At 32.9% G+C, this 11762-nt stretch overlaps 2 protein-coding genes across 5 annotated transcripts; both read left to right on the top strand.

The window, feature by feature from the left end:
- Positions 1-43: 43 nt before the first annotated feature.
- LOC104769701 (shaggy-related protein kinase epsilon) lies at positions 44-3358 on the top strand. 2 transcript variants are annotated; one of them, XM_010493974.3, is made up of 13 exons: positions 44-355; positions 637-788; positions 895-987; positions 1128-1187; positions 1304-1576; positions 1695-1769; positions 1852-1908; positions 2021-2161; positions 2271-2321; positions 2440-2535; positions 2628-2711; positions 2801-2903; positions 3000-3358. In XM_010493974.3, the coding sequence occupies exons 2-13, from the start codon at positions 669-671 to the stop codon at positions 3080-3082; spliced, it is 1236 nt and encodes a 411-aa protein (XP_010492276.1). In that variant the 5' UTR covers positions 44-355; positions 637-668; the 3' UTR covers positions 3083-3358. The 2 variants fall into 2 exon arrangements, with proteins under 2 accessions (XP_010492276.1, XP_087361076.1); XM_087504950.1 differs by having other exon boundaries at positions 117-397.
- A 372-nt stretch (positions 3359-3730) lies between these two features.
- On the top strand, positions 3731-7708 carry LOC104769700 (DNA (cytosine-5)-methyltransferase DRM2). 3 transcript variants are annotated; one of them, XM_010493973.3, is made up of 12 exons: positions 3731-3919; positions 4346-4397; positions 4502-4630; positions 4741-4876; positions 4965-5014; positions 5109-5208; positions 5291-5337; positions 5413-5508; positions 5620-5719; positions 6089-6186; positions 6272-6967; positions 7069-7708. In XM_010493973.3, the coding sequence occupies exons 2-12, from the start codon at positions 4395-4397 to the stop codon at positions 7498-7500; spliced, it is 1887 nt and encodes a 628-aa protein (XP_010492275.2). In that variant the 5' UTR covers positions 3731-3919; positions 4346-4394; the 3' UTR covers positions 7501-7708. The 3 variants fall into 3 exon arrangements, with proteins under 3 accessions (XP_010492275.2, XP_087361075.1, XP_087361074.1); XM_087504949.1 differs by having other exon boundaries at positions 3764-3919; positions 7073-7708; XM_087504948.1 differs by lacking the exons at positions 3731-3919; positions 4346-4397; positions 4502-4630; ... (2 more) ...; positions 5109-5208; positions 5291-5337 and having other exon boundaries at positions 5395-5508.
- Positions 7709-11762: the final 4054 nt, after the last annotated feature.

Here is an 11762-nt window from a genome sequence, read left to right as displayed (position 1 = left end):
AGATTCAACAACCATTAAAAGCAGTCAAACACAAATGACGTGAGTCTAAGATATTCCAACCAAAACACGCCACGTGTTGGGATACTCTTCCTTGAGCGCGGACGTCAAAACTAACTATCAACTAAAACTTTGAAACCACCTCTTGGGTTCCGCTTCCTCTCTGCCATCCCAACATAAAAAAATAAAATAAAAAATAAAACGAAACACAGAGAGAAGAGAAAACCACAAATCACGAATAGAGAGAGAGAGAGAGAGATTTGCCATTTCCGGCAAGGAAGAGTTTTATTCTAGGGTTTGTAGTTGCTGCTGAAGCAAAAACGATGAAGTGAAATTTCGGCGGAGACTGACTTTTCAGGTATGACGGCGCCGGAACTGTTTCTTCTTTGTCTAGCTTGAGGTTAGTTTTATAGATTAGGAAGGGTATAAGGTTGTATGTAGTTTGGTGTGAATCTATGTTAACTAGATCGGAGTTTAAATGTAGAGTTATTATGCTTTTTTTTGGTGTTTCTTACTTTTAGATCTTCTTTACTGTCTCTGTGCTTGTTTGGTCATTTTTGTTTCAGTTTTTGGTTCGTGTGATAGGGGTTTTAACTATGTACTGATGTTTTTGAGTTTGTGTGTTTTGGTCTTTAACAGATTGACGAATTCAATTAAAAAAGTTGTTGGATATGGCTTCTGTGGGGACGTTACCTGCTTCATCTATGGCTACAAAACAAAGCAATGCTTCCATATGTGCTGCTGACAAACTACCTGAAGGGATTAATGAGATGAAGATTAAAGATGATAAGGTTGAAAGAACTCTCACATTCAATTAGTAAGATTGGACACACTTGGGTTTGGGTTGGTCTCTTCTTTGATTTAACTTGTTTTCTTCTTGCTGGTTTTGCTTAATAGGAAATGGAAGCAGCTGTGGTTGATGGGAATGGAACTGAAACGGGTCACATTATTGTTACAACTATTGGTGGTAAAAATGGCCAACCTAAACAGGTTAGCTTGTTTAACATTTGTGTTTTCGATGATTATCCATATTTTTGTATGTTAATAAGAGAAGTTGACAGACTTGTGGTTTCTGTGTTGTGTGACGTGAAAATATAGACTCTTATAGCTCTTTCTTTTTGTCCTTTCAGACCATAAGTTATATGGCAGAGCGCATTGTTGGACAAGGTTCTTTTGGAATCGTCTTTCAGGTAGTGTTTCGATTAGATACATTGACTAATTTATTTTACTTAAGTGGCTGGTGTGCATATATATACTCAATGTAGATAACTTTTTTTTAATGATTTCGTTACTTGTATATTTGCAGGCCAAGTGTTTAGAAACGGGGGAAACTGTTGCAATCAAGAAAGTTTTGCAAGACAAAAGATACAAGAACCGTGAGCTGCAGACGATGCGGCTTCTTGATCACCCTAACGTTGTATCCCTCAAGCATTGTTTCTTCTCAACGACAGAAAAAGATGAGCTGTATCTCAATTTGGTCCTTGAATACGTTCCTGAGACTGTTTATCGCGTCTCAAAGCACTACAGTCGAGCAAATCAGAGGATGCCCATGATATATGTTAAACTCTATACTTATCAGGTAATTTTCTGTCAGCCCACCTGAATGTGTACTTTGATCTTCTGATATACAATGGGTTATTCAACATTGTTGCCTTGATATTCTAAAAATTTTCTCTGCCTTTCTGTTGTGGATACAGATTTGCAGAGCTTTGGCATATATTCATGGAGGAGTAGGAGTATGCCACAGAGACATAAAACCACAGAATCTTCTGGTTCGTGTCTTAAGTTGAAATGTTGGTCAGACTTTTCCGTGATCTACATATATATGCTTGATTAATCTTGTGCTTTTTGTAGGTTAATCCTCATACCCATCAGGTCAAGCTCTGCGATTTTGGTAGCGCAAAAGTTTTGGTATAACATCTATTAGCATTGACTTCGTTTTCATATGGAAAAATTGGCACATTTTCTGGTGCTAAGCAATGTTACTAGTCCTAACCTCTTTAGCTTTCCCATTCTTTAACAGGTCAAAGGCGAACCAAATATCTCATATATCTGTTCCCGTTACTACCGAGCACCTGAGCTTATTTTTGGAGCCACAGAATATACAACAGCAATTGACATATGGTCTGCAGGCTGTGTTCTTGCTGAATTACTCTTGGGACAGGTGGTTTGACTTTTCCATCATAATCTTTTTATACTTTATGATTTGAATCGCCGAATGATGTCTAAAGTTCTGTATTACCAAATCTTTGGCTGGTCCAACTTTTGGGTAGCCTCTTTTTCCAGGTGAAAGTGGAGTCGACCAGCTAGTCGAGATAATTAAGGTACTTCAATTTCTTTAAACCGACCATAATCTTAGCCATTGTGTATTGGACATGGACTGAAGAGGCTCCAATTTCTGCTATTGATCACCATTACTTCTTCTGTATTGTGTGGTTACAGGTTCTTGGAACACCAACTCGGGAGGAAATCAAATGTATGAATCCAAACTACACTGAATTCAAATTCCCTCAAATAAAGGCTCATCCTTGGCATAAAGTAAGCAAATACATTAATCAGTCTCTCTCTCCCAACATCACTCCATATTTTTTCGCCTTTGCTGATGGAAAAACCTGTTGTTTATTTAAAAGATTTTCCATAAGCGTACACCTCCAGAAGCTGTAGACCTCGTCTCAAGACTTCTCCAGTATTCTCCAAATCTCAGATCAACAGCTGTAAGTTCATGAAATGGATCCTGTTTCACATCATACTTGATCTTCATTTGGTTGATAACCGTTAATATACAAACTAATTGTAATTGTAGATGGAGGCCATAGTCCACCCTTTCTTCGATGAGCTACGTGATCCCAACACACGTCTTCCCAACGGTCGTCCCTTGCCTCCTCTCTTCAACTTTAAACCTCAAGGTCCGTCTCTTCCACATATATGTAACATATGCTTTTGTTTCATTTCCATTTCTACCATAAAAAAGGCTAAAGTGTGTGTTTTTGTTAAATTTGTAGAGCTAAAAGGAGCAAGCGTAGAGTTGTTGTCCAAGCTTTTACCTGACCATGCCAGAAAACAATGTTCCTTCCTGGCTCTCTAAATCTCCCTCTCTCCGTCTTCCTATGTATGTGTGTGTATGTAGGCACACAATGCTTATCGCTAAGTAATGGAGTTAGCTTCTCAGGATTATTATAATTAGCTTTCATCTCTCATGTGTCTGTGCTGGTTATTGTCTCGGTCTCTTGGATGATAGACATTCTTTCCCAATCAGAAGGCTTTGTACCTTACTATATACGATGATTAATGTAATGTATGTAACGGTCTTTGACTCGATGCAGTCATGTTGGATACTAAATTATGAATTGACCTTCTCGCTCGTCACGTGTCATATCTTTTGTACGCCATGCATCAAAGCTCATTTTTCAATGCTTCGCCAAAATTATTTCAAAATAGAGCCTTAAATGTACTTATGTACAGTAGACTTAGATATAAAAATTTATTTATGAGAAATTCGAGTTTGAGTTTAACCAATTTCACTTCGACAAAAAAAAAAAAAAAGTTTAACCAATTTCACTTCCTCAAAGCAATAATGTGTGATTATTTATAGAAACAAAAAATTAGTGTTTCGGAAAATGCCTCTAAGCACAACATGTGTCGTGTTAAGCGTTAACGTGTCATTATCAAATTTTGGTTTATTTAGTTAATTAAAAACATCTCGGGTTTAATTGTTGAAGTAGGAGAAAGTATAGGGCATAAAACGTAAAAGTCTGAAAAATCGAATATCTTTTTTTTAGAAATCAGACTTTTTTTTTTTTTTTTTTTGTTTCACTGTTTGTTGAGTAAACGGAACAAAGCTCTCTCTCACCGACGGCGACAGTAACATTGCCGGAGGCGGGAGTGCTTCTGCGAATCTGTAGCTCAAAATCAAAAATTCTGGGTATGAATCTTATTCTCGTACTAGATTATTATTTATTTCATTCAATTCAGCTCGTTCACGGTTACTGTTCGACTCAGTAAGAGTTCTCTCTCGGTCAGGCCGATTTCGCTGGCTCCGTTTTGTATCATTCTTCAAAACTTGTTCCGATCGAAAACCACTGTAGATAGAACACAAATTCGTAGAATCTCTATAATTCTCAAAATTTGATTATTACAAACACTTCTTTTTTTGCTCCTTCCTTGTCTGCGTTTGATTATGTGAGATTCTGGAAGAAGTTCAAGAAAATTTGAGGACATGCTTGGCATTTTGAATTTCTTAAAGGCACAAATTGTTTTCATTTGGGTTTTTGTTACTGACAGATCTACAAAACCAATTCTTAAATGATGATCAAGCTTTGATACTTTTTGAGTTGATGAATTTTGGCAGGTGTACTACATTGGTGTTCCTTCCTTGATCCCATCAGATTACTACAACAATGGTACATTACGATCACTTGCTAAAGTTACACTGTTTTAAAGAGGGAATTATGAATCGAATTACTTTGTATACCTTACTATATATATTACATGGTTGGTTATGAAGGCGCAGGATTCTGCTGGTGATGACGATTATGTGGATTGGAATACCGATGATGATTTGGAGATTGATAACTTTCAGTCATCTCCATCTCCAGTACATTCCAGGGCCGATACTTTAGTTGGTGTAGCCGTGGTAAGCCTTCCTTGTTCTAAATCACGAATCTAACAATTTTATCAGTTTATATGCTTGAACAGAATCGTCCCTTTATGTGAACAACACGATTTTTTTTTTTATTATGTCAGACAACTAGTTCCTTGAGCTCTCCTACTACTGAGACAACTGACTTAGTTCAGATGGGCTTCTCAGACGAGATTTTTGCTACATTGTTTGACATGGGATTTCCTGTTGAGATGATTGCTAGAGCAATCAAGGAAGCTGGTGAGACTTTTTCCCTCTTCTTTTTCTTTTCTGTCTAGATATATGTTTCTTTGGTTTATCAATCTTTTGTGATACAATAATTTTACAGGACCAAATGCAGAAACTTCGGTTATTATTGATACTATCTCCAAGTACTCAGTGAGTTTGAAATATTTGGAATTTTGTTGTTTTTTCCTCTCGCCGTTTTTTATATCCAATGAATCTCTCATTCCTCTTTTATTTCTTTGTGAAGAGTGATTGTGAAGCTGGTTCTTCCAAGTCCAAGACTATTGATCATTTCCTTGCCATGGGATTTGATGAAGAAAAAGTTTTCAAAGCTATTCATGAACATGGTATTTACAGATTTTGTTTTTCTCCTTTTAAATAAGAACTAAAACTATATGAGTTTTTGACATTTGCTTTATAACCTCTCAGGAGAAGAAAATATGGAGAAAATAGCTAATGCACTCCTCTCTTGTCCAGTAAGTGATGTTGCAAAGATATAGTGTCTCTTTAACATTTAAAGATATATCTTAAATTTTGTTGATGTTTTGTAGGAGGCAGAGAAAGTAGCAGAAGTAAAAGAAGAAGACGACATTGATTGGTCTGATGATGAGATCAATTATGCTGATTTATTAATCTCTGATGATGAGGTATATTTCATTCATGGTGGTGATAAACATATGTTTAGTATCACACGTTTTAATTGTAAATGTATCTCACTGCTATTTATATGCATTTTTTAATCTGTTAAACCATGACAGGAGGATCCAAACTCCTCCAATGAAAATGGCAACCAAATACGTTCTTTGGTGAGAATGGGTTTTTCAGAGGTAGAAGCTTCTCTAGCTGTGGAGAGATGTGGTAACCTTACCTTAAACTATTGCCATTAGCATTAAATTTTAGCTCTTTTTTAATTCAGATTTCTTCTAGAGAAAGTGATCCGTCATAAACCAAATTGCATGTTTTAATGTTAATAACTTCTGGTCTTGTGACGTAGGCCTTGGATATGTATGCTGAGCATTGTGACTGTATTTTCGCTAACTGATACAGTTGTCATTAGTTCTGTGTTAGCCTCTGGCTCTGGATGTAGGCCTTAGATGTCTTTCTTGAGCATTGGCATCGTATTTCACTGATTGACATGGTTGCCAAACGTTGATATATATCTCACGTACCCTGAGTATTTTGTTACCTTCTTCCATCTTATCCACAATTATATGATTTAAATTTCAGGGAAAAATGTGGACATTGCAGAGCTCACGGACTTCCTTAGTGCTGCTCAGATGGCTCGAGAATTTAGTGAGTTCCACACTGATCCTGAAGAACAAAAGGTATGGCTAAAACTTGTTGAAAATATGTCTTTCTATAAGTTAATTCGTTTGGGCACTGATTTTGTGGAAAATTTGGTATGTGCAGCCTAGACATGATGTTAAGAAAAGGCGGTTAGAGTCGAATAGAGAGTCAAGGTCATCTGTTGATGATGAGCCGGTTCGCCTACCAAATCCAATGATAGGATTTGGGCTTCCAAATGAGCCAGGACTCATCACATCTCGAAAACTTCCAGAGTTAGCACGAGGTCCACCTTTTTTCTACTACGAAAATGTCGCCCTCGCACCTAAAGGTGTCTGGGAGACTATATCTCGACATCTATATGAGATTCTACCGGAGTTTGTGGACTCGAAGTACTTTTGTGCTGCTGCGAGGAAGAGGGGTTACATCCACAACCTGCCTATCAACAACAGATTCCAGATTCAGCCTCCACCAAAATACACTGTTAATGAAGCATTTCCTTTGACTAAAAAATGGTGGCCAGAGTGGGATACAAGGACCAAGCTGAACTGCATTTTGACTGTTACAGGCAGTGCCCAGTTAACTGAGAGGATCCGTACAGCCCTTGAGCCTTACACTGGAGAACCAGAACCGCCTAAGCATGTACAAAAATATGTGATTGACCAGTGTAGAAAATGGAACCTCGTCTGGGTGGGGAAGAATAAAGCTGCCCCACTCGAGCCAGATGAGATGGAGAATCTTCTGGGATTTCCAAAAAATCATACACGAGGTGGTGGAATGAGCAGAACTGAGCGGTACAAGTCTTTGGGAAATTCTTTTCAGGTAACTTCACACCCCATCTGCATAAGAATATTCTGCTTTGGAATAGTGGAATACTCTTTTATTTTGTGTATTCATTCATGGGTTGGTTAAACTTGTTTTAGGTAGATACTGTGGCCTATCATCTGTCTGTCCTGAAACCCATTTTCCCGAATGGTATCAAAGTTTTATCGCTTTTCACGGGTATTGGAGGTGGAGAAGTGGCGCTTCATCGTCTCCAAATCCGAATGAAGCTTGTTGTGTCTGTTGAGATCTCAAAAGTCAACAGAAATATTTTGAAGGACTTTTGGGAACAAACTAACCAAACTGGAGTTTTGATTGAGTTTGATGATGTGCAGAACTTAACTAATGATACCATCGAAAAATTGATGGAAAGATACGGTGGTTTTGATTTAGTTATTGGAGGAAGTCCTTGCAACAATCTGGCAGGTGGTAACAGAGTAAGCCGAGTTGGTCTTGAAGGTGCCCAGTCTTCTTTGTTCTTTGAGTACTGCAGGATTCTGGATGTTGTACGTGCAAGGATGAGAAGATCTTGATCCCTGAATTGAAGTTGATATGACTTGTCTTCTTAGTATCTTTATCTATAGCATCGTATCTGTTATTTTGGGATTAAAATCTAGTTGAACTTTATCTATAGCATCGTATCTGTTATGTAATTTGGCCGTACATCATTGATTGACATAAAGCCAACATAACTCTCTTGCTTTTTACACCAATGTATCTGCAGCTGCATCTTCACTTTTCTCTTCACGATCTTAACATTCATGTTCTGGAATTTATTCAACCAAAGAAATATGTCATCATATAACAACTCTGTAACTATGAATCGACTTTTTGCTTGTAGTGGAGTTTTTAGTTTTGCACGAAAGGCAATAAAATCCAGCCTGCAGTTGCATTACCTTCCTTTGAAATTCCTGCATCATAGTTACATTTACCATCTTCCCTTTAACTGTTGTCAAATCGTTTCGAGTTGGTTATTGCTTCTATTCTTGAAATAATAAATTAACCCATTCTAGATAAGAAAGCATGATCCCTATATAAGTAAAAGAGAAGTACAAAATTGAATTCGGGTCGGGTCAAAAATTAAAAAAATCCGAAATTAACAGTTGGATACTTGCAAATCGGATCATTTATTGGGTATGGATATAAACCCGAAATCAAACACAATAATTAATGTTAAGGAATTAAGTTTTAGACAATAATAATGAGCTAATATTTAGGGAAACTGTTTAAAGTTATTACCATAAAAATCAAGCTATTAAATTCGAAATTGTATATATAATGTAAACATATTTAATTTGGTTATATTATTTGAGATATCTATGGAAACAAGATAATCGAAATTTATATTACCAAATCATCATTTATTTCAGATTTTTAGAATTTTCTAAACGAAACTGTGTTTATAAATTCAAATTACTACATATGGAAAACAAGACTAACCTAATTATCTATGACCTCTATATATATAATCTTATTAGCAAACTATATATCACACATCTCCATTATTTCTTATGAAAACCTTTGTACAGAACATCTCATTATCAAGCCAAACAAATGCGTCATTGTTTATTTTTTGTTATAGGAACATTCATATTTCATGTCGTTTGTTTGTGAGTATACGAATTATGTAATCTATTTTGCAGCTTATTCTCAAAAACGCAAACATATAATGATTGTCTGTTCAAGAAATTATGCTTTATTTTTTTGCCTAATTTTTTTTTGTATGGTTAGTATACGCATTTTAACTTTGTGCCATTATTTTATTATTTATCTTTTTTTTCCACATCCATTTTATTACAGATCTAAATCATATATATTTGAATAAAAAATTGGCAAGCATGAATGACAGCTGATATTATATTTTTCCATTCAACATCATATACAAGAGGAGATAATCAATACGTTCCATATGTATCAAAACGCTTGGCAAGTATGAATTCCAACCGATATTATATTTTCTATAGTTTTTTTTCTTTGGATTTTTTTTTGTCTTTGACCATCTAAAGTCATGTATTAAACACATTCTTTGGTGCACAAAAAAAAAAAAAAAAAAAAACACATTCTTTATTTTTCTACATGTTTTGCCAGAAAAAAAACAGTACTCCAATCGCAATCACTTATTAATCATAATATTTTGTATTTTTTGTACTAAAATTTTAAAACTATAAGGTTTATGAAATCATTTAAAGTAAAAAAATTACCTCATTTGAACCTTGGAGTGATCTTTTAATTTATTTAATGTTTGGTTGGAAAAAAAATTTTCCTCATTTGGATTACATAATATATTATAGGCTTTGTAACCTTACTTTAAGAACAAACAATGACCAAATATATATAATAACACTACATTATTAAAAAATGATCCAAAAATATAAGTTGATATATTTTTTGGATTGAAAATTCTGCTGTATTATAATCCTGTATTATAAGGATTTACAATATCTATAATATCCTAAAATTTTACTTCTCAATATCATATTGTCAAAAAGTTAATCAAATCTAACAATCTTATATATATACATATAGGATTTACAATATAGGATTCTCTTTTACAAAAATGCACGGGTTGGTTTGCAAAACTCACAATAATACGGTAGAGTTTATATTAATTGTTTACATATTTAGGCTAGGATTGATATTTTTTTGAATGCAATTCTTTATGGGTTGGTCCCTCAAAATATATTATGAGTGTGTATCTTTTGCAAATGCATATTTTTCTGCATACAATTTTTTAGTGGGTTGGTTCATTAAAATATACACTGTGAGTGTGTATTTCTTACAAATATATATATATACAAATCCAATATTTTACGGGTTGTTTTGTAAAAAATTATATTGTGATTATCTATTTTTTACGAATTGATTTTGTCAAATATAAAATGTAAATGCATATTATTATAATGTATATTTTTATACTAATATAATATTTTACGGGTTGGTCCATAAAACATATGATATGAGTGTGTATTTTTACAAATGCAATATTCTATAATACTTTACGTATATCTAATTTCTACTACAAATCATATTTAAATATATAAATATTCCCCTGCGCTGTAGCGCGGGTACGATCCTAGTTGATATTTTAAGATTCCAATCAACAACTTTGGCATTAATTTATCAACTAGGATTTAACCCGCGGTACATCGCGGGGCAATATTTTTAATTTTAAAAATTTAAAATTTATATTGTATTTATTTGTTATTTTATTATTGTTTTATTAATTTTAAAAATATAAAATTTTACAGGTATTTGATATAAGTATTCAAAATATAGGATTTTTGTAATGTTTTCAAAGTTTTAACCCGTGTGGTATATGTATAGTCTAGTAATACATTTATCTCCAGGTACACATCTAAAAGTGTTTAAAAAAAAAAAAAATTAGACTTAACTCCCTATATGGGATTAATGCCAACTCGTCTCACCAAAATCAAAATAAGGTTTTGCATGAAAAAAATAATTATAATAAGTTTTTTTATCAAGTTTAATTATGTTAATTGTTTTACCAAATTAGCATATTTTTATAGTTTATAATTTTTCCATGTCAATATATATAGTTTATGATAATTAATAGAATTTTTTTGGTAATTCCTCAAAAAAAAAAACACCAAATTATATGGGGGTTTTCAACGTATTTAATGTGACATTTATAATCGGATTTTTCGGTTTAGGAAATTTATTAATGTTAATATAATTATGGATATTGTAAACTTTTGTTATGGAAAATCTATTGCATATCATTAAAATTTGAGAGATTTTAGCATCCATAAAAGTGTTTAAAAAAAAAAAAAATATATACTTAACTCCCTATATGGGATTAATGCCAACTCGTCTCATCAAAATCAAAATAAGTTTTTGCGTAAAAAAAATAATCATAATAAGTTTTTTTATCAAGTTTAATTATCTTAATTGTTTTACCAAATTAGCATATTTTTATAGTTTATAATTTTTTCATGTCAATATATATAGTTTATGATAATTAATAGAATTTTTTTGGTAATTCCTCAAAAAAAAAAACACCAAATTATATGGGGGTTTTCAACATATTTAATGTGACATTTTATAATCGGATTTTTCGGTTTAGGAAATTTATTAATGTTAATATAATTATGGATATTGTAAACTTTTGTTATGGAAAATCTATTGTATATCATTAAAGTTTGAGAGATTTTAGCATCCATAAAAGTGTTTAAAAAAGAAAAACAATTCTACTTAACTCCCTATATGGGATTAATGCCAACCGTATCATCAAAATCAAAATAAGTTTTTGCGTAAAAAAAAATAATCATAATAAGTTTTTTTATCAAGTTTAATTATCTTAATTGTTTTACCAAATTAGCATATTTTTATAGTTTATAATTTTTCCATGTCAATATATATAGTTTATGATAATTAATAGAATTTTATTTTTTTTGGTAATTCCTCAAAATATAAAAAATAAACCAAATTATATGGGGGTTTTCAACATATTTAATGTGATATTTTATAATTGGATTTTCGGTTTAGGAAATTTATTAATGTTAATATAATTATGGATATTGTAAACTTTTGTTATGGAAAATCTATTGTATATCATTAAAATTTGAGAGATTTTAGCATCCATAAAAGTGTTTAAAAAAGAAAAAAAATTCTACTTAACTCCCTATATGGGATTAATGCCAACCCGTCTCACCAAAATCAGAATAAGTTTTTGCGTAAAAAAAAATAATCATAATAAGTTTTTTATCAAGTTTAATTATGTTAATTGTTTTACCAAATTAGCATATTTTTATAGTTTATAATTTTTCCATGTCAA

Source organism: Camelina sativa, chromosome 20 (assembly GCF_030686135.1).
Source record: "Camelina sativa cultivar CO46 ecotype springtype chromosome 20, ASM3068613v1".
NCBI lineage: Eukaryota > Viridiplantae > Streptophyta > Magnoliopsida > Brassicales > Brassicaceae > Camelina > Camelina sativa.
Note: the sequence above shows the minus strand (reverse complement) of the source record. Positions and strands in the feature narration are given on the sequence as shown.

Bases quoted from the DNA above. Each gene is read 5' to 3' on its own strand.
- LOC104769701 (XM_010493974.3), top strand. From the start codon at position 669: ATGGCTTCTGTGGGGACGTTACCTGCTTCATCTATGGCTACAAAACAA. The intron at 2,536-2,627 runs GTAAGCAAATAC...TTTATTTAAAAG, and splicing joins AGGCTCATCCTTGGCATAAA to ATTTTCCATAAGCGTACACC. The intron at 2,712-2,800 runs GTAAGTTCATGA...TTGTAATTGTAG, and splicing joins CAAATCTCAGATCAACAGCT to ATGGAGGCCATAGTCCACCC.
- LOC104769700 (XM_010493973.3), top strand. The intron at 5,015-5,108 runs GTGAGTTTGAAA...TTCTTTGTGAAG, and splicing joins ATACTATCTCCAAGTACTCA to AGTGATTGTGAAGCTGGTTC. The intron at 5,720-6,088 runs GTAACCTTACCT...TTTAAATTTCAG, and splicing joins TCTAGCTGTGGAGAGATGTG to GGAAAAATGTGGACATTGCA.